This window comes from Trichoderma camerunense (assembly GCF_050948025.1).
Source record: "Trichoderma camerunense strain CBS 138272 chromosome Unknown V8C40scaffold_14, whole genome shotgun sequence".
In the NCBI taxonomy this organism is placed as follows: domain Eukaryota; kingdom Fungi; phylum Ascomycota; class Sordariomycetes; order Hypocreales; family Hypocreaceae; genus Trichoderma; species Trichoderma camerunense.
Window position 1 is genome coordinate 1 of NW_028145356.1, and position 24,197 is coordinate 24,197.

Below are 24,197 nucleotides of genomic sequence, written 5' to 3' on the forward strand. Positions count from 1 at the left end.
AACCTTAAAGATTATAAAAGTTATAGTAAAAAGTTAATAAAAAATATATATTATTTATTATAAAATTAATAAGAACTTTATATATTATTTTACTTATATTACTTCTTTAACTTTTATTTTTAATTATTTTTATTATTAACTTTACTAATACTTTTTTATTATATTATATTAATAAAAATAACTTATTTTTTTATTAATTTATTTATTAAATAGTTAATAATTATAAAATAATTTTATAAAAGGGGTAGGTTTAAATCTTATATTAGTTATTTATATTATTAATTATAAACTTATTATTTATAATTAATAATATAATATTTTTTTTTTACTATTATAATAGCTAAAAGATCTTTTTTTTAACCTTATACTTTATATTTAATATAGATTAAATATATTAAATAATTAATTTTTAAAATTTAATTAATTAATTAAGGAAATTATAATAATTTAATTAATTAATTAATAGATTTAATAAATATATTTAATTTAACAGCAGCGCTGGATGTAGGATGTAACTTGATCTTTCGCAATCGTACATGGCGAAATAACTACCCAATATACACTGACCCAAGTACAAAGAAATTATGTGCCCTAATGGATTTTTACTCTGTTGTAAATAATAAGGACTTGCAAAAGGTTTTACAACAAATCGATAGCATCTTTGGTAAGCATGTCTGCTCAGCGCAATCTACAGTCTCTTCTTACTCTCAATATAGAAGAGTAAAATTCGAGTTTAATCCTCGTTTCAGTCAACATATTGGTAAACATTGTAATAGTCTTCACACTCCGAGTTGAAGCTAGAGGCTCAACATTGACAGATGATGGCGTCAACATTATCAACCATGCTTATTTGGGGAGCAAGGGTGCATGTGGTTATTGCGCGATTCCTATTTGGTCGTTGGCGATGGCAAAGTCGAACATGGCTTGAACACTTTTGGCCGTACTATCTTCATTTTCCATTCAGCTTTTCTCCGTCCCAGTAAGCTTGCCGCAGATTATGTATGCACTCAGTGATTCATGATGCTTTGACAACAGTGAGTGAAGACTGTCTCATCTAAGACAGCTCTTTATTACTGCATCTCGTATACGGCAAAGTGAAGGCGGCCAATCTCGAATTGGCTAGCCTCCATCTGCATGTAGGTTCATGCCGGCGATTGAGTCATGCCTAAACTCGCAGATGGATGCTGTTCTGGTCTGTTGCTGCCTGCAATACGCCTTATGGGTGTCTGTCTCCGTGATGCTTTTGTCGTATCCAACCAGCTGTTTAAAGTATATGTACATACTCAGGGTGTCTTACACACTACCACCAAGAGAGATACATGTACATATAAAACATCATACGACCAACTGTGCCTATAATAAGCCCTCATATGGATGAAGCAGAGGAAAATTCTCACTGCGTCCAGCATCCCGATCCCAAGATCGCCTAAACCCAAAAAAGCATGTCTAATGCGCCGTTACGGAGCAAGCAGGGCAAACTCATCCAATGCTGTAACTCGTACTTTGTACTAGAACATATGGATGTATCACATACAGCGAGTGACGCAGCAGTCATGGTGGGGGAGGGGAAAACGGGACTTATTTTGCTGACCCAGAAAAAAAAAATTAGAGGGAGAAAAAAAAATTAACCATCGGGAGCCGCCGATAAGCATGTGTGAAGCGAATTTGCTGGGTTGGTGAGAGCCTCTATATTTTGCTCCTCTTCCTCTTCTTTTTTCTTCTTCCTCTTTTTTCTTCCTCTTGGGCATTCTGAGTATCCCGTCTCGCTCCCGTGGTCACCGGCCTCGTTAAAAATTTTCTGTCAATCTTGACAATACCTGTTCCAATTTTCTTTCTTTGATACCCCTCCGTAATCTTTAAAAAATTCAACGAGAAAAAATACCGTCAAGATGGTTGAGAAGCTCTACGTTACCTACAACGACGTCCACAAGCTGTGCCAGCAGGCCGCTACCAAGATCCTCGATGACTTCAAGCCGCAGCTCATAATCGCCATCGGCGGCGGCGGCTACGTGCCCGCGCGAATCCTCCGCTCGTTCCTCAAGCGCCCCGGCTCCCCCAACATCCCCATCCAGGCCATCGGCCTCTCCCTGTACGAGTCCCTGGGCGACGACACCCAGGTCGAGGAGATTGGCACAAAGGTCACCCGCACCCAGTGGTTAGATCTCACCGCTCTGGGCGAGATGGCGAACCTCGTCGGCAAGCGAGTCCTGATTGTGGACGAGGTCGACGATACCCGGACGACGCTCGAGTATGCCGTCAAGGAGCTTGAGAAGGACGTCGAGCTTGCCCGCCAGAGGATCGGACCCGATGCTCCCAAGGCCGAGTTTAGCATCTTTGTTCTCCACGTATGTTTTTTCCCCCTTCTACTACCGACGTTATACAATTTTCTAACTCCCTTCCAGAACAAGAACAAGGACAAGAAGGGCCAGCTGCCCGAGGACATGGTCAACAACCGATACCTGGCTGCCGTCACCTGTGGCGATGAGTGGATCAACTATCCCTGGGAGGCCATCGACATCGATGAGCACGACCGCCTTGCCGCCCTGAAGAAATAGAATCCCGCTTCGTCATCTAAGCCTGCGAATATGTAAAATGAGAAATAGAGCCAAAAAAATAATAACAAATAACGATACCATTAATATTGCTCCTCTCCTCTCTGTTCTAAGCCTGCTCCCTTTAATGTCTATTTTAATGATACAAGATGTTTGATTCTATACAAGATGTCCCATGCCACACCATTTGCAATTGATTGCTCGATACAAAATGCCGCCCGCTAAAACTCCAAACTGAAAATCTATTCCTTTTTCTTCTTTTTTGTACACCTCATCTTCAGCCACCCAATGTTCCCTCTCGCTGGTGTCGCTCCTTTAGCCGCTTCTCCTGCTTCATGAACTCGCGAATGCCAACTGGAACGTTTTGAAAGGCTTCCTCGTCCCATCTATCCTTTGTGAGCTCCCAAGCCGAATCCGATCGACCGCCATCGGCATCCATGGTGCGGCCTCCAGCCTTTAATCGTGCTTTCGCTTCGGCCTTGGTCGCCGACCATTCTTCCAAGTCTTCTCGGTAGCGGTCCCACACGCAGTTGACGCACCCGCTCATGCAGCAGTTGTCGGGCTCTTCCGGGCGAGGGGGGATGAGGATGCCGGCGATGTATGTAGATTTCGCCTTCTTCTTGGCAAGGCGGTCAGCTTCTTCTGCGGGGCCGAGCAGACGAGAGCCAAAGATGACGCGCGCTCTTGCTTCAGGTGTTTGTGTTTCTTCGGGTGCTAGCATCGGGAAGGTCTTGGAGATTGCGTCTTGCTGCTTCTGAGTTGTGTCCGTGTCCGTGGAGACGGGACCCGATGTTCTCTTAGACGATCTAGGAGGCGAATATAGAGTAGGATTTTCGACGATGGCTTGGTAGTATGCTCCAAGAGGTGTTCTTTGCGGCCACTGTTCCTCCGAAGCAGCTCCAGTGACACTGGCAAAGCATCGTCGACAGCATTTCCCCCGCGACAAAGCCGCGCTGGGTCGCACAAGCCCCAGCCTCAATACGACGTTTCTTGACGACATTGAGTGTGATTTGTTTCGATATCTTTGGAGAATTGCGCTGCGGCAGAGGCGATGCGATACGCAAGGGCGAATTTATAACAGCCGGCAAGAGACCGGATGAGATCAAGGCGATGAGCCGGAATTCGCACTTCGGCTTCGCAGAGCTTTTGTGGGGGGCAATTCGGACGTCATCGGGCAAACCGGCATTTTTTGTTTAGAGAGTCACACGTGATGGCTTCTGTGCTAAACCGAGCTTCATTTCCAGTCTTGAGCGAATACCATTTGTGCAAGGGATGCAATTTTTTTTTTTAAAATCATTTCTGTAATAATAATGTCATTAATCCATTGATGATGTAGTAACAAGTAACAGCGAGTAAGAATTGGCATCTCGCATGACCTGATTTTATCCTCGAGTACTTGGAGCTGTACCGAAACCAAGCGCTACCGCCTACCGCTTTAGTCCAAGCCCGCCTTGTTTAGCTGCAGCTTTGCTGTGACGCGCTCCATTCGGCCAAAAACACCAATCCCACATCGCCAAGCTGTTCATACAGGCATCTCGCATCTTGCATTTTTTCTTTCCTTCTTTTCTCTCGTTCATTTTTCTTAATCCAACAATACGCCCTTCTCCGCTACATGGTTGTACAACTCACCGCCCCCTGTTTCTTCTACAATGGATGGGCCTGCGTCCAAGAGACGCCGGGTCTCACCTCGTAATTCGTCTGTCAACATTGCCAGCAGCAGCAGCAGCGACGCGACTCCAACGTCTCCGGAACCCCTAAAAGCCCGAGCCAATCGCCTTGCAAACGCTGCGCAGGCAAAAGCCGGTGCATCTCGTTCGCAGCCACAGACTTTAGACAATACACAATCTGCGCCACCAACAGAGCTACCAAAGAAGCCCTCTGCGAGCGACGAAGGCGCACGAGAAGCTGTCGACGAATCTGCCAACGCGACAACGACGAAAGCCAAGGATTCGGTGCAGGAGGAGAATGAAGCTACACAGAGCCCTGGCTCATTACCATTATCAGAACAAGGCGATAGCAGCCCGGTTGGAATACCTATCAGATCGCCTTACAAGCCGAGGCCAAGACCGTTACCGCCGCCGGCACCCGAAGGAGACGATGAGGCAGATTCATTCTTAGGGAGGAGACAGCGAAGATCGCCAAATAGCGGTCGACCCATTTTACACCCAGAACCCGAGCTGCCGCCATCTGCCCCCGATGCCGCCTCTTTCAAACCTCCAAAGGGCATACATAGTAGTCCGTCGCGATGGAGAGACAAACCAAGGACGAAAAAGAGCTCACCTTTAAAACCATCTTCAAGCCACCCTCCCGCGAAACCTGGCAGCAAGCCTGTATTGCCGATGCACAGCTTTCAACTACCTCCAAGGGACAGCGATAGCAATCCACAAGAAGATCCGTTGCACGAAAAAGCCCATCCCGCTCGTCAAGTTGGCGTGTTTGATCCGAATAGAGACAAGAAGAAGGAAATAGAGGCTCTTGACGAAGAAATCGTAAAGTTGAAACAGGATCTGCAGATAGTAAGCAAAGAGAACGACAGAATACGGCTGATGCAGTCCTCCGGCCGTATTCTAAGCTTTGCGGACGAGGAAGAGGTGTTTGATGTTGTGCGGCGCCATCTCATTGACTCCGAGACAAAACCTCCGCCACCACCATCACAGCAGCTCTTGAGAGCAGCATTAAATCCTACGGCGTTGTTGCCTTTTGGGAGGACGACCTCGGTTGTTGCTACAACAGACGACCAGGTCAGCACGACAGACATCAAATCTCACCATCCCGTACGGATGACGGCAGAAGAAGAGTTGCCATATCTGCAGCTATTCAGCCCGTTCGAGGTTACATCAACCATGGCCGTCTTGCATGCGGACGGGGACCAGCCCCTGCGGCAGCGACGTGTCATGACGTTCCGGTCCAAAGACACACCTGGGCTCTTTACGTCCAAGGTCGAGATGGTGATAAATGCCACCAACTCGAGCATTGTGGAACTCAAGGTGCACTCTCTCGAACCCGCGGCGAGAGCTGAGCTGGGGCCATTTGTCACCAAGATATGTGAGGGCGATTGCAACAGAAGCATGCAGCGCAACATAGGAATACTATCATGGGCAATGGGGGAATGGTACCAGGCTGCAGTTCAAAGGGCACAATTGTGGTCCAAACTGGATCGAGAACTGGCTTCCAAGGGAGAGTTTTTGGAAGCAGTTGCTGAGGCGCGGAGGAAAAAGCCGTTGCGAAGAACTGCTGAGGAGATGGAAGACGATGGGGGGCAGCAATCAACATCCGCGCCATCTTTTAAGAAGGCCGAATTGGTTCACTTCATGGGCCAGCAAGCGTTTGAGTTTAATATACCGTCGACGAAGCGGTCGGACCCTACATCGTCAGTTCGGTTGGAGTGGAAGATTGATTTTGATTGGATTGGAGAGGCGCAAAACAAGGTGACTGTCATGATTGGGGTCCCTGGGAAATGTAAGAGCTCCATTATCTTGTTTCTTCCCTGTCCTTGAAACTATATGCTAATCTATCTATTACGCAGGGCGCAAAGCTGATCAACGTGGTGTGCTGGGAAAGCTTCCCAAGTTGTTTGAGGATCTTGTAGAGGGGGGGCAGGACCCGTCCCTCGCGGTTAAAACCATTGTGGCATTAGTTGTAGGAGAATAGTAAAGTGTCGGAGCTATTGAGCGACGTGATACCAAGGAACGTCGAGCGAAAAAGATGTTTCAAACTTCCTCGAGAGAAATGAGCGATTGGCGTGATTCCAGCTCATCAATGGCAAGAGTAGTACACCTGAAACGTGAACATAAAAAACACGATTGTTTTGATCCCCAGGGTGTTATTGCACACGATTATTTTTACATTTTGTTTATCCCTCGTCCAATTGCGCCACGTATACCACGACGTATTTTAGTCCACGTCAACGCCCAGCTTCCTCAGATCGACCTTGGCCAGCTCAATCTCCTCCATGAGCTCCTTGTGCGCCGCGGGGACATCGTTGAAGGTGAAGACGCCCCAGCCGAGACGGAAGAGGAGGAACGCGCCGAAGGAAATGAGGGCCCAGAAGGGGAGCTGTTGATGTTGCAAAAGAGCAGATGTTAGTTGCGTGGTCAAGACTCGGGGGTTTGGTTTTTGGAGTTAGCGACGCACCACTGGGACGATTTCTTGTTGGACGAGAGGAGGGAGGGGGATGAGCTCTAGAAAAAGAGCAAAGTAGAGCTATTTTCGGGCGACAATTAGCAAAATAAACAAGGTTCGTGGGTATCGCGCTTCAGAAGCCAGGCAGGCTTTGGAAGCGAGAAGGGGGGGATTTCGTACAGAGGAGACCAAGAGGCCAATGGAGATAGTCTGCTGCGCGCGGGTCATGATGACGACGTGGATAATTCGCAGGCGAAGTGGAAATCGCGAAATGACAGAAGTATTGAAATGAGCGTAATGGTTTGGTGGTTCTGTCGAGTGTTGCTCCCCCTTTGCGAGATGATCAAAGGTCGAAGGTTGAAATTCCGCGACCGAACTAACTAACAGCGTGGCGCCTCGGCCGAGTTTGGACGGGACCTGGAGCTTTAGGCCTAAGGCTTAGGGGAGGCGCGTTAAGGGAATCGCCCTGTAAATTTCATAGATGGGTGACTAAGCAGCCTCCAGTATGTTTTGGTGGCCTTTTTACAGTAACAGCGATCCCCACTTGGGCTCAGTTCTTGCACTTGTCATGGCACAGAGAAACAGCAACAAGCAAGCAAACAATATCATTTCTTCATTCTCTCTGCTTCATGTTTTGTTTGTTGTTTGTGCTAACAGTATTTGATTTTGCAAATTCTATTTCCGTACTGTACAGACGGACATACAGTACTCACTAATCGAGAATAGGACATGCGGTTGGATCTGCTCTGGCGCAGGGATGGACGCCCTCCATTCAGATCGCCCATCTAACCCTTCAGCTTACCAGGATCAACCAAAAGTCCAACCCACGGGAACATCCACCCGCACCCGTGCTAGACGTCCAAAAGGAGAGGCTATCCAGACGACCCTGGTATTCAGCTTTGCTCTGGCCGGCGTGGCGTCCAGTGACGGGCACTTGGGGCAGTAGCCAGCGTCGCAACAGGCGCATCCGAGCAGAGATGCGCACCGCCGGGAGTGGATTGTGGTTGCACGGTGGCCACTAGGAGACGGGCAATTAGCTCTCAAAGCTGCATCTGCTCTCTCCCAGCCGTCCTAATCGCCGGTGCCATCCATTCAGAGCCCGGGCGCTAATGCAGGCCTTGCGATGTGCCGGGTCGAGGTCAGAGGAGCATCCGGCCTGGAATCAATTGATGCGACCCCTTGTAAGACAGCTTGATTCCCGATACGGGATCAAATGACGACAGACACCGGCGGGGAATGTCTCACTCTGCGGCTTGCAATTCGTTGGACCGTCGTGGACCGCAATGTTTTCTGACCACTTGTGCGAGTTACGCGGGCCAAGAGTGACCGTGAAGCAGAAAGCAAAGACATGCCCGGGCTTTGATGCTTGCTCTTGGTCGAATCCTGCAGAGCTAGTGGCTGCTGCATGGGTGAGCTGGCACCGTGAACCAAGCACGCAGGCCGTATTTGTGATTGCGGTGGTGAATGTCTCACTACAGATCCACGGTCTTGCGGCCGTCCAATACGACTTCATCTAATTACTGCATGTATTACCAGGTATGGCACTGGCCTACTTGTATTAGTCTATAGATGGGATCTCCCCCAGCCTTTTCTTCTTTCCTCCTCCTCTTCCTCTTTTCTTCCAAACTTGACTCCTCCTCTCCCCCATTCTCTGTTGTGGTGTTCTGCTAGTCTGTTGTTGCTTGAATTCTATAACAAGATCAATATGACGACCCCGATTCCTAAGCCACCCGGTGTGCCATTGCTCGGCAACATTTTTGACGTCAAACCCAGCAACACGTGGGACTCATTGAGGAAGCTCTCCGAAAAGTACGGTGAGATCTTTCAGATCAAAGTCCTTGGCCAAACCATCGTCTTCGTTGCCAGTGTGGCTCTAGCCGAGGAACTTTGTGACGAGAAGCGATTCCGCAAGTACGTCGGCGGACCAATTGTCGAGATCCGAGCGGCGGTTCACGATGCGCTCTTCGTGGCATATGACGATGAGCCTAGTTGGGGTATCGCCAACCGGATCATCTTCCCTGCGCTGAAACCGAACGCTGTGGGGGCTCATTTTGGAGAGATGCGAGATCTAGCTACGGAGCTCTTGAATAATTGGAGAGGCCTTGGAGAGCAGAATAAAATTTCTCCTGTAGAGCAGCTCAATAGGCTGAATCTCGAGTCCAATACCTACATCTTCTTTGGCAAGCGGCTCAATGGCCTCACGGGTCCTCCACACCCGATGCTCCAGGCAATGGAAGACTCTACCTCTGAAGCCATGAAGCGTCCTACACGGCCAGGCCTGTTCAATTGGCTGCTATATGGCCGCAAGTTCAAGTCATCAATCAAAACAATGCGGGACTATGCTGCAGACTTGGTCAAGTATCGCCAGGAGAACCCGACAGACCGGCAAGATGTGCTGGCTGCTATGATGAACACGCCAGATCCCGAAACGAAAAAGACCTTGACTGACTCGCAAGTCATTGATGAGATTGTTTCGATGCCCATCGGCAGCAGCACGGCGCCCTGCCTGCTCGCGTACGCAATCTACATCCTTCAGAAGAACCCAGAAGTCATTGTCAAGGCTCGTGAAGAGCTCGACCGGGTCATTGGCAACGGAGAGTTTGAGCTTGAGCATCTTGAGCAGCTAGTGTACGTTCAAGGAATCATGCGCGAGTCACTCCGTCTGTCCTCGGCTGCACCAGGCTTCAACATTGAGCCACGACCAACCGAGGGCGACAAGAGCCCCGTGCTGCTCGCTGGAGGCAAGTACGAGGTCGCACACAACCAAGCCATGATCATTGTTTTACACGGTGTGAACCGAGATCCAGCAGTGTTTGAGGATCCGCTGGCGTTCAAGCCCGAGCGCATGATGGGCGAGGCCTTTGACAATTTGCCCGCTGGAACCAAGAAGTGGTTCGGCAATGGCAAGAGAGTGTGCATTGGTAGATACTACGCTTTGCAGTGGACCTTGGTTCTTTTGGCCAAGATGATTAAGGAGTTTGACTTTGAGTTGGTGGACCCAGAGTATAAGCTGGAGATGGACGGATGGTTTAATATTCGGCCCATTGACTTTTATGTCAAGGTGAAGCCGAGGGCTCTGTAATGTGTCGTGAATGTTGGACTTTATAAGGATACCAAGTAATTGACTGATGTCAGTATAATAGGAAAATAGTTTGAATCAACTCAGGATAATAATTCACCCCCATCAATACTCCAATACACCACTCTTGCCTCCATCCATCCACCCATCTACAACGCGCATCACCTCTTCGGAATCACCTCAAACGGATCCTCCCCCTTCCTCACCGCCGTAATCAACATCTGCATCCTCCCATCCACCCTCTCATCCAACCTCCTACACGCCTCCTCCGGCTCAATCCCTTCCCTGGCGCAAATCTCCTCCACTTTACTCACGACCTTTTGCCTCACACCGACGTAATTGCTCGCGTACTTGATCTCGCGCAGCGTGCCCGTGCGCCACCCTGTAGCGTACTGCCTTTCGAGGGATTCGATGGCTAGGTTTCCTTTTTTGCCGTGCTTGTATTCGGTCCAGACGTCGAGTACGGTGCGGCCCATGCGGTGGAAGCGGAAGGGGCGGGAGGCAGGGCCGGAAGCGTAGCGGGGGAGGGTGGTGTGGCGGGGGGTTGAGTAGCGGGGGCGGGAGGACGATGATGATGGTGGTGATTTTGTTGGTGATGATAATAATTTCGTTGGTGTTGTGGTTGTGTTGGGAGTGTGAGTTTGAGGGCGGCGGGGGAGAGGTGTGGGAGATGGTGAGCGTGGTGATGGTGTGGAGGATTCTGATGCGGAGGATGGTGATCCAGGGCGGTAATCTGCGTTTGGATCCGTGTTGTTTGGGTGGTGGTTGATTGCTGTCCAAGCAGATTTGCGTAACATTGCTTGGAGTCGAGGCGCGCCAGCCAATATCTTGAGATGGTCGTCATCTTCATCCTCCTCATCATCTCCCTCCTGAGGTGCGTCTTTCTCTCGCAACGTTTCCAAGCCCGACATCTCTGCTTGATGAATATCCATCGCATCAGCTCCGTCTTCGAAATGCACCCCTTTCTCCGCCGTAGAAGTCTTCTTCATCCTCGTCTGCCTCTTCCCCCTCCTCCTCAACCCATAACTTCCACCCGCCCTCCTCTTCGGCACTTTCCGCCCCGTACTCCTAACAGGCTCCCTATCAACACTCGGCACAGGCGGCACCTCCATATCCAACCCTCTCATCGCATCATCATCATCTTCTTCCTCCTCTTCAACAAGCATCGGCACATCCGCCCCCTCAACACCCCCAAACGACCCATCCCTCACACTCTGCATAAACTTATTCGCCTGCCGCAGCATCACAAAATGCATATCCAGCCTCCGTCTCATCTCCTCATTCTCCTCCCTCTCAAGCACAACATCTTCACTCAAACCGGCCAACTTGTCCAACAACTCCTCATTCTCTTTCCTCGCGAGCCTCACTTCCTCATTCATACTGCTTAACTTGCCCATCAATTCCTCCACCCCCGCCGCGTAGTACTGCTGCATGTTAATCACCATCTTGGCCACCTCCATCGGCAAGTAATCCAACACGTCCACCGCCACCGTCGTCTCCGATTCTTCGACGCATTTTGGATTATTATTGTCCTTTTTGTTTCGAATAATCGGTACAATGCTCTTTTTGGGCGAAATTCGCCGGTTTGCTCGGCCGGGACGTAGACCCACGCCCCGCAAATAAGGCTCGGAGCCGGGTGGGTCTCCCGGAAGCACATTCGGAGCCGAAACCGAAGGCACGGTTGAAGGAGCGGTACTTCGAGTTTTGCGAGTTCGGAGAGCGAGTGGCGATTTTGAAGAGCAAGAGTGGTTGTTCGAGCAGCTTGGGGGCCGATTCGCCGTCAAGGCTAGCTCACGGCTTTCCTGTTGTTCGATTTCATTTGAGGCGGTCGCGTGCACCATTGTTGTGGTATTGAAGAAACGAACATTACGGGTTTCAACCATGCAAAAGCGTTCAAGAGAAAATAGAAGGAATAACGACTATTTATCGCCATTTACACGACTAAACTTCATTGTTTGTGAAAGTGTGCTTTGATTGCTTCTATCTAAAGCCAGAATGGAGGATCAAAGAAGCCTGGCTTTGCTTGTCTTCCTCACGGACCTCAGAAAGGCCCTCAACGCCGCCCCTCCACTTTCGTTGCATTCCAGTCTTCAAAGGCCATGCTCTTTATTCTATCCATCAGCTCTAAAAGAAAAAATATGTTCATTCATCTCATCCACATCGTTGGTCGGCTGCAACCAGCGTCCTCCACTCAAAATGAGCCAGCCAAGACGTAATAAAATGGGGGCGTAAAATCACAGTTCTAAAACCTGCTGTCCCTCTCCCGTGTCTATGCAAATCGAAATAAAGAAATAAAATAAAATGGCGAAAGAGAAAGAGAAAGAGAAAGAAAACGCTCTCCTGGTATATGCGCATGCTTGGTATCTCATCTCGTCCAGACCCACACGAGAACATGAAAGAACCTGAAAGACGGTGAAAGAAAAAAATCAATCGGGGTATACAACGCCGAATAAATGTGATGCGCCGAAATGCAAAGGAAGAAATGATAGATGGGGTATTTTGAACAAAATGGCCAAAAGGGAAAAAAATCAAGCAACGCTTTTGCGATGAATCCGGATAGAAAACCGTCCCTTGCGTGAGGATGAGGCAGGACAGCCAGATGCACACTTCTCCTCCTGGTCGTCTTCCAGGTCTAGCCTGTACCGACGAACGCTACCAGTATCGTCATCAAAGGCGACATGTCTGCCTTTGCTTGCAAAGCAGTCTGGAAGCAGATTCCTTCGAAACCAGCCCTTGACACCCTTGCTTGCAGCGTCAATGGCGGCATACTCCAGTCGACGAGTTCTGTCGCTAGTCCAGTAATGGGTGGTCTGGGGCGGCAGGACAGTATTCTGAGCCTCCTGGCTTGTCTCTGTAACTTCTTCGAGGTCGGGAGCTCCAAACTGGTAGTAAGACATTTGGTTGGCGGCTTCGACGGTTCGAAGTTGGTATGAGACGGATGTTTGGCTAGTTGCGGGTCGATGAATAGGTGGGCGGATGCGGGAGCGCAACGACTGAGTTGATGAAGTCCCATACGTGGACAGTCCCGTAGTACGCCGTGAGGGCTTGGGTCGAATATATGTGGCCGACGTGCGTGGCGAAGAAGTGTGCGACTCGTATCCAGAATCCTTTCGTTGGACCTTGACGATGGCTGGAGACTGCTCTCTCGGGGATCTGGGCGACCTGGGGGATCGAGTGGGCTGGCGGCCCCGAGAAGTTGAAGGAGGCGATGATAGCGGGTCTACCAGCTCAGCATCGCGGAAGCTGTGGTAGGAGATCTCGGACGTGCGTCGTGATGAGTGCGCCATAATGGTGGAATTCTTGAAGTGTTTGCGGCCGGCGCAGTATAAGTGATGATTGGGTGTGGTGGGTGTCAACCATATAAGTCGGCGGAGGGGTTGGTAGTTGGTTAAAGCGAGGTTACAGCCAGCTTTCGGCTTATTGTATATATGTCAGAGAAGGAGTGGTGTGAGGACGAGACCTGACGTGAGTGCGATGTGGAGGAGTATATAGCTGGAGGTCCCTTATGTATCCTGTACTGAGAAAAGCCCCTGGATATTGCGAGCGACTTGAGACCAGGGCAAGACGAAATAGCAAATATTTTTGTGGTTTTGGTAACCGCCCGTAAAAAGCCACACAAGATGATTATAACGCAGAGTTATAAATCAGTCGCCTGTGTGTGCAACGAGAGGTCTCCCGGCGGCGCCCAGTCTTTTTTCGAATCGATGAGAGCGACAAGCGGGATTGCGACTGGCAACGGCAAACGCTTCGATTGGTCCGGTCAATGGTGTCCGATTCAGGGCCCACGGCAGGCGGGGACAAAGAAAAAAAAATGAGAGCCAAGGGGCCACTCAGTAGGGATCCGCTGCTGGTGAGCCGATCCCTGCCCCAGTATGCAGGGCCGGGGTGCTTGTCCAAGTCGGCTGTGGAGTTTGTTGGAATGGCAGAGTCGAATCACCAGTCGGCGGTGAGCGAATGCAAAAACCAGGGCAACAAGGGTAGGTTGGCGATGACGAGATTCAGACAATTTTGATAACCTGATTTGCAGGGCGACTATCTCTTCCCATTTACTACTTGTGGGCTGCACGGCATGTATTTTATTCTCGCCTCTTTTTTTTTTGTTCTTGTTTCCTTCTGACGGAAACAGCAGCGATGGACAAAAAGATAGATCGCCTGAGGCTAGCAGTCGCTTAGAAATGGGAGCAAAAGTTCTGTTGATGAGTCAAGGCGAAGGGCGTCGTCAAGAGGGCGTCGAGGCGTCAGTTGAAATGGTAACCAGTCTCGTAATGGATACTTGTAGGCAAGCTGCACTGACGCCGTCTCGTGGCTAATCGATTGGACCCAGAATACAGAGTCCAGGATGCTTTGGCGGTTGGCAAAGGCCCATCGCCAAGCTGCGGGAGCTGAGGTCCAGTCTGTTAAGTAGTCTTGGGTACCAAGTGGAGAGCTGTTCACCAGGCCCCTCTCGCTTCTTTTCAGTCTTGAACGCTTAAATGACCAAAGAAGTGGGTTGACGGCGAGAGTCCGCGCAGCACGCGAGGGGCTACAAGGGCGCTATTGCAAACCTGAGTTGAACAAGGGCCCTTTTGCAACGAAAACTTGGTTCGTCAAAGACAGAGGCAAAGGCGAGGGCCGGGGGGCCACAGATGAATGATATAGTTGGAATGGTGCACGCAGCTGGAAAAGAACAGAAAATTGTCGAATCAAAGAATCACAGCCGAGGGAGTGTCCGTGAACGAGGTCCAGCCATGCATGTGTCTTTGCCGTACGGTACTGGTACCTGTCATGTGCGCTGATCAGCATTGCGAAGTCATCATGATTGTCGCTTGCATCAAGCTTAGCACGTAACAGTACATGCCGTTTGATCTATTAAAAACCAAGTGTGCAAGGGACCACATGCCGCCGCCCACCAGCAAATCAAATCACACCAAGCAGCAGAGTCGAGTTCCTCCTGTGGCAGGTTTCGCGTAGCTTTGCTTTGGGCGTACTACCTTAGTCTAGTACCTTGCTTGCTGCAGGCCAAGTGGAGGCGGTGCTACAAACACCATGTCGACATGCAGACGCAGTGATGGGCCCCAGCACAGAGTTGCAACTTTGTCCGTTGCAGTGACGGCAGTGTTTGCAGCACTTTGCAGCAGAGGGGTCCGGTCATGCGCATCGCCCCCAGAAGCAGGGCGAGTCGATACGCAGTGTGGTCGGCTAGATAGTGGTGGTTGGACGATGGCATCCGATGTCGCTACGATGGATGCCTCCCCATAAGCGCCATTGGCCACGCGGGTAAAAGAAAGTTGCGGGACGGGACTTGGCTTTTGCAAAAAAGGACGCCATGATCATCAGTTGCTTCTAGTCGAGCGTAGCGGCTTCTACAGCCGATAGTGGCCACGAGGAAATCCAGGGAGCAAATCCGCCACCATTTCTCCGGGACACAAAAGACAATGAGGGGCGGACATTTGATCGGGGCAAAGTCGCTGCTTTTGGTGTTGGTCTTGGTGGTGATGTTGGCCGTGGCGCTGGCGTTGGCATTCAGTATTGAATGTCGCTGCTTAGCTGGTGGCCGTGCGTTCTCGTACGAGTCGTCACAGCGCTTGAGAATAGCTGCTGGTATGTGCTTCTCAGCCGTACAAGCATCATGTGGTAGCAGCGCCCTCAGCTGCAGAGGCTAGACTCGAGAGCATCACGATCATGGTAAGCAGGGAGACGGAGAGACAAAGGTGCTAAATTTGGAGAGAATAGAGTTCGACATTCACATGTCATGAGAAGATACCGAAGCCACAGCAAGTCACGATCAACAACAGCAGCTCCTGCCTTGGATGTTTCCTCCGTGCTACTACTCTGCTAGTGCTGCTACCTACCTGCTTATTGAACACACTCACACTCACACAGCAGGTGCTACAGCCACACACACTTGCCACAAGCCAGAGCCAAGGTCCAAGCCAAGGCCAAGCGAGGCAAGAGGTCGTGGTCTGGCTTCTCGTGACTTGGCCTCCAAGACGCACCTGCCAATCGCCATGCCCCGCGTATTGGTACTCGTACTGGTACAAAGCACAGCAGAAAGCGGTGAAACTGAGACAAGCAGCAGCAGCCATATGGTCTGAGCCACGATGGCGCTTTCCTCGCTCACACACACACTAACACACTCACACGCTCATGCTTTGTTTGTCTGTCTCTGTCTCTCTTCCCCTCTTTGTCCAGGCAGCTACCATTAAATTGCAATGGGGAATTGCATGTGCTTGTACCTTCTGCGCTGTATTCTCGGGGTTCTCCGCATGGGGTACGGCTGATGAGATCCTTTTTTTCCACTAAATCTACCTTACTCGTGTCTGCCTCTATTGCTCCTCTCCTGTTGCTATTACTGCATTTTCCACGAGCAAGTTCCACACGTCAATATTAATGAACCACAGCAAGGCAAGGTACAGTAGGGAGGCAGATGAGCTGCCCGTTTACCTGTAGGCTGCCGAGTCATTCTCTTTCACACAGACGGAACAGCAACCAGGCAGCCCAGATGCGGAAGCACATCCGGCTCCAGACCATCTGCCAAGCTGCCAACCGCGTGCTCTCCCTTCTCCCGGACAAGCTCAATGAAACGCTGGCAGCATAGGCCAACCAACCACGCAAGTACCTTTGCTCCTGAGAATGGCGCCGAGGTACTTGCTTCTACTGTTGCGACCGCTGCTAACTTGACTTGAATGACTTGCCTTAGGACCCCTCTCTCTACCCTGTCCATGCTCCAACCTTGCCTCAGGCATGGGCCATGACATGGTTCAAGGGAAGAAAAAAATGCAATCAGAGCACATTAGGGCACGGGCGCACAAGCAGGGTCCTCTCTGCGGCCCATTCATGCAAGGTACGAGTACAGCGCCAGATTCCGTCTGCCCTCTTTCATTTGCCATCTGTTGGCAATTTCGACTATCAGATTCGCTTCCCTAGAAGCTTCATTTCCTCCTATCCAGAAGCTTCGTTCGACCTTCTAGACGAATCTCCATCGCACGGAAAGGAGCCAGCCGGCTGGGAACAATCGCCATTGCAATCTTGTCTTCTCCTTGCCCAGCAGATGGAATGGCGTGCTGTTGAAGGGCTTGTCCGTTGCCAGGGCTCCTCCTTTACGCACGTCGCGTATCCTGCCTAGATGGGACTTAGCACCATGTACAATCAATCGCAGACTTGGCCCCGTCGATATTGTTCCGCAAGAGGCCTCTGAAAAGTCCTGCGGCCCGGAGAGTTTCCGTACAGCGGCAAGATATGCTATCACTGCCGTCGTACTCATGCAATCACCACGAAATACCGCCGTCCTCCGTCGAAAGCGTTGGCAGCGCTTTTGCTGTCGCGGATCCGCGCGGCCCGCGGGCGGTTAGCCAATTGCTTTCCCCAGATTGCCACGGCTCCAGAGGGTGGCGGGTGCTAAGCCTATTAACTGGCGCCTCTAAGCGCCTGTTTGGTGCTTTCTAGGATGGAAGAATTCTAGACGCTTTTGTCTAATTCAAGATCATCTTTGGCGCCAATTCGAACCTTCGACGGCTGGGTATGAAGCAGCAATCATCGAGGCTTCTTCCCTGTCCAACTGCCATGGCAATTGACCGAGAGGGGTGTCATCTCGGCAGTAATATTTTTTTTTGTTGAGCCCCTCTTCAACTGTGCAGAATCTGGCATCTGCCTTTATTTGCGGGTCTCGTTACTCCTTCGTATTTCGCGGGGACGGGAGAAATGGGCCTATTATACCGTCTCAGGATCAACTACTCCGTATTCTAGATGACATGTCGCTTTCGAATTTCTATAACGCATGCAAGAAGGCGTACATATAAGGACGCTGCCGCATTGCCTATTCAGGTCCGTCGGCCGGTTTGGAAAACTCATGGGCCAGCACCAACTCGACAGCTCCAGAGGCCGCAGAATCGTAAAGATGATGGAGAGCTTGCCCCAAGTAGACGTGATTCTTCAGATGATGCAGTGTCTCGGCTGATGACGAGATCTGAACACGACCCTTGAATTAAGGCTAAGCCTCAGACATCCGTAGGAGACGATGTCGGTCCGTAAGGATGACCTTGCTCACGTACAAAGTTCTTACGTTCAGCAGTAGCAACATTTCTTGAATCTACCCCGGATCAATGCTTAATTGACTTGCATCACGGTTAGCAGCCGCCCACCAATAGGTTCAAGGACCAAATATTCTTCGACGTCATGCGGTGGAAAGAAACCACCGCCAGTCTGCCACTAGAATTTGTATGCGATCAGCAGCGCTGTATTCTTTCCACCCCTTTGACGTTAATACACTAAGGAGTATCCCATGGTCAATTACATCGGATAGGGCGATATCCGAACTGCGCTGAATACCATAGCTTGGAATTCGTCATAGTGGTTGCCAGATCAATGGCAGCTGGGTTCGTCCAACTCACAACAATCATCTCACTGGTGACGAAATATCATGCTCTAAAGCCAGTGCCACTATTTTCTTGATTCTTTCCACTGCGGAGAGGGAGAGGAAGCTGCCTAGTCCCATGGACGGGCCGCGGTGAGACTTAGACAACATTCCGGACAGCCCAAGACACGGTGGAATGGAAATACACCGCACACCCTCGATTCATGAAATACGATTGGCCGATTTGCCAGGATGCCGGGGACTCCATGATTCAAAGAAAAGACGCCTTTGTGCCCCCAAATTAGCAAAAAGCTTCTATTCTTGATGTCGTCCATGAGATCCAGCCGCGAGTTTGAGAGAAATGTTCTTGGAACCAACCTCGCATTCCCCAGAGATTCGCCACTACCAACCGTTGAAACAACTCGTCTTTGCTCTCCTGGAGATCTCCCTTATGTGTCTTGGAGTGGAAAAGAAATGTTATAGGAATGTGTTTTACATCGAGTGTCTCGGCACAGACAGAACCCGTGGGGCCATGACTGGGCAACGCCTCTCTACATCATGTATCCCTTGACTCTTACACGACAGAGTTGTAATAGATATAAAAGACGAGATAAGATTCAATCCCGGTTATCCCATTCTTTACCACCAGCAGCTCAATCCCAAAGCTCCAGACTTCTAAATATTCATCCCCAAAAAATCCCCCCAACTTAGTTCCAGCATCAACCCGCCAAAATGCAGTTCAAGCTCATCTCCATCCTCGCCACCGCTCTGACGGCCCAGTCTGCCTACGCCATATCTGCCACCCAGCAAGGCCAGGCTATGGAGCAGAGCGAGCAAAGCAAGCAGGTCCACCAGCTCGAGGAGCTCGCTCACCACATCCACGTTCAGCAGATGACCGAGTTCCACCAGCTTGATATCGCTCTCCCGCAACTTAACGCCTCTGCCATTACTTCCACCTTGAACAGCGTCGCCAACGTGTTTGCCACCACCGGCAATGCCATCAGCAACATCACTGCTACTACACTTGCCCAGCAGCTCCCTGTAAGCCCCTATCTTAAAGGAGTGGACAAGTAGTGTATACATGTACTTACAAGAACGGCAGAACATCATTAACAGCATCAGCGCTCTGGCTGGAAACCTCGTCACCAACGTCGCCAGCATCATCACCACTCCTGTGACTTCCACCTTCGGCCAGGCTGACCAGCTGTCCATCTTCAACGCTTTCAGCACTGTATGTATCTCTCTAATCTCATGCCGAAGATCAAGATATCGTATGTAATCTAACAACCATGGCAGCTCGTTCAAGCCAACACCCAGCTCATCAACTCTTTCCTCGGCCCCAACGGTCTCATCTCCAACTCTCTCCTCCGTGGCCCCATCGGTGTTGTCCTCAACCTGATTGAGCGTACCGTTGTCAATCTGGCCGGTGCCATCATTGCCCGTATCCCTGCCTATGCCAACCAGGCCCAGAGCCTGCTGAGCCAGATCCACGGCTCTTTGGCTCTGACCATCAGCGTCTAAGCTGCATCTCTTACAAAAAAAGCTGGAGAAATCTTTTCATCTAACGACTTTACTGGGTGGTCAGGAGTTGGGGATGCTCCTTGGCCAACGTTGGGGAGGATGAGATACACGATGGGAATGACTGAGACGTCTCTTTCTGTCATTGTTTCAAGATAGGGCCATGTTACTTATGAATGAACCAGTACTGCAAAAAGTGAATGGCAACTTCAAAAACAAAAAAATACAATGCCCACTATCAGAGTCGAACTGATCACCTTGTCATGTCAAGTATTTACTAGTGACACGCTATACCGCTTAGCCAAGCGGGCTGTATGTTTTGAAGCTGGCTAAAATGAGACTATTCGGTTTCCATGATGCCCCACACGGGAATCACTTTCATCTTGATATTTTCGGTAGGCTGGCTGTCTTGTGAAGACATCACCTCAGTAGACGGCACAGCGGTATCACGTGTTTGGGGTGAAAACTCAGCGCTCCACCGTTCAGAAGCATGTAAACCTGGGGAAAATGCGCGATGAGGGTAGTCGATTTCACAACATTTTCAACCTCACCCGAGAGAGCAAGCTACCATCTATTTTTATCTTCTACTACTGCCAAAGGCACCAATACATGTAAAAGTGGTTACAGAGAGGCCAACATGATTGGCCTTTCAACACAAATTGGAGACATGTCCGCTCCATCTCCAGGACTTGGGGGGGATTTGAAAATGCTGTGAAAGGGACAAAAGGTGAGACCAGATACGGAGTAAAGTTACCTAATATCATTGGTCCATCTCACGATCTAAATTGGAGCCATGTCTGTGCCATCTCCAGGACTTGAGAGGAGTTACAAATGCTGTGAAGACTAAATCGAAGGCCTGCATTAGCACATATCTCCAAGCGTCGGGAGAGGTCAAAAATGCCATCCGTCCGGACAGTCAGACTGGAAAACTCAAGCCGTATCGTAAGCAAGACTGGATCTCTGCCTCGTGTCACTCGTTTTGATGGAGTCGTTGGCATTTATTCAGTTTGCATGGACTACTACCCTTTACTCCAAGGCATGCTATGATTCTGGCTTGACTTATACGAAGGCAATATGTAGTAGACTCAAATTAACCCAAGTCCAAATCAATTGTGTTCTAGAAAACGTTGATAGGCACAGTTGCTGAACGGGAATGGGAAGTCCGCTGTGCCAAGGTTATGTACACCAGCAATGCAGAGGGCGATCGATAAATCCGATTTATTATAGAATTGATGGGTTTTATTTTATTTTAGCTGCCACTCCTAAAATGCCAATAGCACATTGGAATGCCGTTGTGTCTTCTCCATTTGAAAGAAAGGGGCTGCCGACGACGGCATAATGGTATTACCCTAGAGAGAACGAATTTTCATCAGCGACGATCTAACGTTCACTCGCTCGCGTGGCAACAATGGGAAAACAAATTTGCATCGTCATTGCTTGTTTTTTATTTATATAGATACCTATAGGAAAACTAGAGTATTTACCGATACAAGCAATTTCTCTTCGCGATAGAAGCTCAATAAAGACGTATACAGAGCCACTCCACTGAGCGCGAATGTACAAGGAAGAACAGACAAATCCTGTCCTGTGACGGCCAAACTTTTACTTACTTACACCAAACACTACGCGCAGATCTACAACCGGCATTGCTCTTCTAGAGAAAGTAGCAGCACTGCACTACTTGTTGCCACAGGTATTACAATCATTACACTCATTGGGGGGCTCGAGACACCTTCACGGCATCAATGATCTGCTGGTAGATATCGCTTTTTTTTCATCGAGTTTTGCTACATCACAAAGAGCGGAATAGCAAGTGAATATGCGTGCCTTTACATGTCGGTTGCAATCTGGTCTCATGGGATGGCTTGTCAACTTCGCACAGGCGTCTCGAGTGGAAGATGAAGAATGCGAGGCTCGGAAGGGAGTGTGTAAAGTGAACTGTGTCGGCTGCGGTTCTTTGAAATACTCGTTGGCATCCGGTGTCACCAGGTAAGCCCAGTGCCCCCCGCCGACACCAGACTTGGCCAGTCCGATCGCAACGTCAGAATGCTTCACGGTGTGGTTCGCGAACACTAGGGATGTGCGGTGTCCGTCGAGCAATCGAGCAGGGGAAAGAGTGGTAATCGGGCTTCCTACTGTTCTCTGTCAATAATGTGTCACAAGGACCTATATAGGTCACTAGACGAGAAAAGTGTTGCGCATTTCTGGAATCATCTCTGGAATTTGCCAGAAGAAAAAAAAACAATCAAGCTTCCTATTTCAACGCTGTGATACGGCAATTCGGGAAGCTGTATAAGTTGCGCAACACGAGGATAAGACCCTGCACGTACCCGATGAGCAAGTTCCAGTAATATCAAGCTCAAAACCTAGGTATTTTGGGGTGCTGGCCCCTCCTCTCGTTAGTAACTGGTATAAGCTTAATCAGATGGTAACATTGAACCAGTCAGTTGACGCGGATCCCACTTTGCTCTCCGCATCTAAGTCGAGGGTTCTCCAGGTTGTTAATTGCCGGCCGTTATTCATCATAATGACTCTTTGCTTTTCCGGGGAAGCGGAAAAGACGGGTTGAGGCCGTCACGGCCTGCTCGCTTCAAAACAGACTGGTTTTTGACAACCTAGACATGTGGGCGCTATCAGGGAGCTTCGCGTTGACTCTCGGATCATGGCACTCAATTGATATAAATCCGAGGTCGGTTAGCTGCCTTTGATCCCGGGCAAATGCTCCGCAGCCGGGTTATGCTTGATTGAAGCGGAAGGCTTGCTTCCGCGGTATTGGTCTCGCTATAATAGGGGCGGCTTCGAGCGGGGGCTGTAGGACTGCGGTGAGCCGGAAATTGCGTGTGAGCAGCCAGCTGTTGGCGATGCACGCGAGACGAAGCTTGACCATTGCTATACTCTTCTACGTACTCTCTATGTACTGTATGCCTCCGAATGTGACTGAGATGGGGGATTGCAGGACTGAATGGCAAAAGCACACACAAGAAGCAACTTACTTGATGTTCCTTGGCTTCCAATACGCTCTCCACGTGCAGTCGATAATTATCAGGTTGTCAAAGCGGATTCGCCACGGTATGGGACAGTCGCCTAGGCATGCAATTGAGTGCATTGGGAAACCACCTGGGGGCCTGGGCTGCTGAAGACATCGTCTTGCTTGACGATTGAGTGGCAAATCGGCAGGGAGGTGCCAGGACTTGGTTTTATTCGCGGCTGTTGATTGTCATCATCAATGGCGAGGGGCCGAGACAACCGTAGCCGTAGCTGGCGGCTGCAGTCACAAGGGAAAGGGGTCTGGCAACGATGTCGTTTAACCTTGAATCTCAATTGGCTTCCCCATGGCGGCCCGTCGATGCTCAGGCTATATTCCGTGCTGGACTGGCGTTGAGTAACCGCAGTTGGAGGCGATTTATGGGCCGATGTGACACGACACATGCAGCTTCCATCATTACCCAGAGCTGGCTCGAGAGCTTTTCAGGTTGATGCTGAAAATTTATATTAAACGCGGTAGGGACCAACCCATCCAGGGTTGCATTGAGGTCTGCGTTCATCCGAAGTTGATAGCCGGCAGGTACCGACAGGTAGCACACGCGCCCAAACGGCGCTGCACGACTACCGGTGGGTACAAGGCTGGGCTTGCCGGGGTTGACAAGGTTGCTATGCAAACCCCGCATTTGCGTCGACACCAGATTGCCCATTAGGAAGCTATTCTGACCGGCCATGAATGCAGGACGGGGTGGATGGACGGATGGAAGGGTGAAGGGCAAAGGGGGCGCCTTCTGATGACGGTTGAAATCTCGAGCCGGGCTCGCCTGAACGCTGAGTCGAGTTTTGTGCGATCAAGCGGCGCCGCATCTGTCGTAGCATTGCATTGCATTTGCATCCTTCACCAACCCCCATGTCTTCCCCAGGCTTTTGCGCAGCGGCTAGCGGCTGGCACGGGAGCCCGAATCGGACTGGCGCCCGGAAGGGGGGTTCGGGGTCTGGTCGAGACGGGGTCGAATACTGTAATATTGCATTGCCCTGATGGATATGGACGATGAGAGATTCTGGAGTGTGTTGGGCTCAATCTTGTTCGGTGCTAGCTGTCTTAGATAATCGGCCGACCCCATGCGGAGAAATGGCTTTAAAGTGGAGGGGCCAAACAGACGAGAAAAATCCAAGCCTCTGCCCACTTTTCCTCCCTGTATTTGACCGTTGATAAATCCCCGTCTCGCCTCGAGTCTCCAGCCAGGCGTTTCCGACCGGAAGACGCGACATTGTCTGCGCGCCCTGCGTTTCTCCGATCTCCGACCAACCGTGAGCGCAGCGTGGGAAGCGGAGGCTGCCAGTGAGGGAGAGCCCTCGAGACGCAACTGATAGCGATCGGCACGGCAGAGCCATGGCCAGCGCACCGCTAGGGGGAGCAGCATCAGTGGCGACAGCAGCAGCAGCAGGTCCAGGTCAGTTCAAGGTTCCAGCAGTTCCAGCAGTTCCAGCGCCAGTTCCAGCGCAGTGCAGCGGTGGTGGCCCCTATAACTAACGCCCTGTGGAGGCTCTACAGGCACTGGCTCAGCAGGCTCAGCAGTCGCGCTCACCACCTCGCCCGAGTCGGCCTCAA

The 24,197-nt window shown here is 50.4% G+C and overlaps 10 protein-coding genes and 1 non-coding gene across 11 annotated transcripts; 6 read left to right on the top strand and 5 right to left on the bottom strand.

Moving 5' to 3' along the window:
* Positions 1–1,656: 1,656 nt before the first annotated feature.
* V8C40DRAFT_250597 (phosphoribosyltransferase-like protein) lies at positions 1,657–2,639 on the top strand. Its single transcript, XM_083217011.1, has 2 exons — positions 1,657–2,345; positions 2,403–2,639. Exons 1-2 carry the CDS (start codon positions 1,890–1,892, stop codon positions 2,553–2,555), a joined length of 609 nt encoding a protein of 202 aa, XP_083070696.1. The 5' UTR covers positions 1,657–1,889; the 3' UTR covers positions 2,556–2,639.
* A 53-nt stretch (positions 2,640–2,692) lies between these two features.
* V8C40DRAFT_55696 (oxidoreductase-like protein) lies at positions 2,693–3,893 on the bottom strand. Its single transcript, XM_083223126.1, has one exon. The coding sequence runs from the start codon at positions 3,550–3,552 to the stop codon at positions 2,830–2,832; it is 723 nt and encodes a 240-aa protein (XP_083070697.1). The 5' UTR covers positions 3,553–3,893; the 3' UTR covers positions 2,693–2,829.
* A 162-nt stretch (positions 3,894–4,055) lies between these two features.
* On the top strand, positions 4,056–6,332 carry V8C40DRAFT_250598 (uncharacterized protein). The gene is made up of 2 exons (XM_083217012.1): positions 4,056–6,011; positions 6,079–6,332. Exons 1-2 carry the CDS (start codon positions 4,202–4,204, stop codon positions 6,201–6,203), a joined length of 1,935 nt encoding a protein of 644 aa, XP_083070698.1. The 5' UTR covers positions 4,056–4,201; the 3' UTR covers positions 6,204–6,332.
* On the bottom strand, positions 5,969–7,257 carry V8C40DRAFT_250600 (dolichol-phosphate mannosyltransferase subunit 3). The gene is made up of 3 exons (XM_083217013.1): positions 6,855–7,257; positions 6,687–6,755; positions 5,969–6,608 (listed from the first exon to the last, which is right to left on the bottom strand). The coding sequence occupies exons 1-3, from the start codon at positions 6,900–6,902 to the stop codon at positions 6,447–6,449; spliced, it is 279 nt and encodes a 92-aa protein (XP_083070699.1). The 5' UTR covers positions 6,903–7,257; the 3' UTR covers positions 5,969–6,446.
* A 1,037-nt stretch (positions 7,258–8,294) lies between these two features.
* Positions 8,295–9,872, top strand: V8C40DRAFT_250602 (cytochrome P450). Its single transcript, XM_083217014.1, has one exon. The coding sequence runs from the start codon at positions 8,380–8,382 to the stop codon at positions 9,754–9,756; it is 1,377 nt and encodes a 458-aa protein (XP_083070700.1). The 5' UTR covers positions 8,295–8,379; the 3' UTR covers positions 9,757–9,872.
* Positions 9,873–9,914: 42 nt separating this feature from the next.
* Positions 9,915–11,594, bottom strand: V8C40DRAFT_280940 (transcription activator GCR1-like domain-containing protein; the record flags this gene model as incomplete). Its single annotated transcript, XM_083221493.1, has 1 exon — positions 9,915–11,594. The coding sequence occupies one exon, from the start codon at positions 11,592–11,594 to the stop codon at positions 9,915–9,917; it is 1,680 nt and encodes a 559-aa protein (XP_083070701.1).
* An 87-nt stretch (positions 11,595–11,681) lies between these two features.
* Positions 11,682–12,133, top strand: V8C40DRAFT_55734 (uncharacterized protein). Its single transcript, XM_083223128.1, has one exon. It carries the CDS (start codon positions 11,749–11,751, stop codon positions 11,983–11,985), a length of 237 nt encoding a protein of 78 aa, XP_083070702.1. The 5' UTR covers positions 11,682–11,748; the 3' UTR covers positions 11,986–12,133.
* V8C40DRAFT_250603 (uncharacterized protein) lies at positions 11,682–13,664 on the bottom strand. The gene has a single exon (XM_083217015.1). It carries the CDS (start codon positions 13,038–13,040, stop codon positions 12,282–12,284), a length of 759 nt encoding a protein of 252 aa, XP_083070703.1. The 5' UTR covers positions 13,041–13,664; the 3' UTR covers positions 11,682–12,281.
* Positions 13,665–15,033: 1,369 nt separating this feature from the next.
* Positions 15,034–15,532, top strand: V8C40DRAFT_250604 (uncharacterized protein). The gene has a single exon (XM_083217016.1). It carries the CDS (start codon positions 15,168–15,170, stop codon positions 15,393–15,395), a length of 228 nt encoding a protein of 75 aa, XP_083070704.1. The 5' UTR covers positions 15,034–15,167; the 3' UTR covers positions 15,396–15,532.
* Positions 15,533–18,808: 3,276 nt separating this feature from the next.
* On the top strand, positions 18,809–19,720 carry V8C40DRAFT_280943 (uncharacterized protein). The gene is made up of 3 exons (XM_083221494.1): positions 18,809–19,126; positions 19,188–19,316; positions 19,382–19,720. The coding sequence occupies exons 1-3, from the start codon at positions 18,818–18,820 to the stop codon at positions 19,604–19,606; spliced, it is 663 nt and encodes a 220-aa protein (XP_083070705.1). The 5' UTR covers positions 18,809–18,817; the 3' UTR covers positions 19,607–19,720.
* Positions 19,721–19,832: 112 nt separating this feature from the next.
* Positions 19,833–19,914, bottom strand: V8C40DRAFT_t157. Its single transcript has one exon. It is a non-coding gene; the product is annotated as a tRNA-Thr (tRNA).
* Between the last annotated feature and the right edge of the window lie 4,283 nt (positions 19,915–24,197).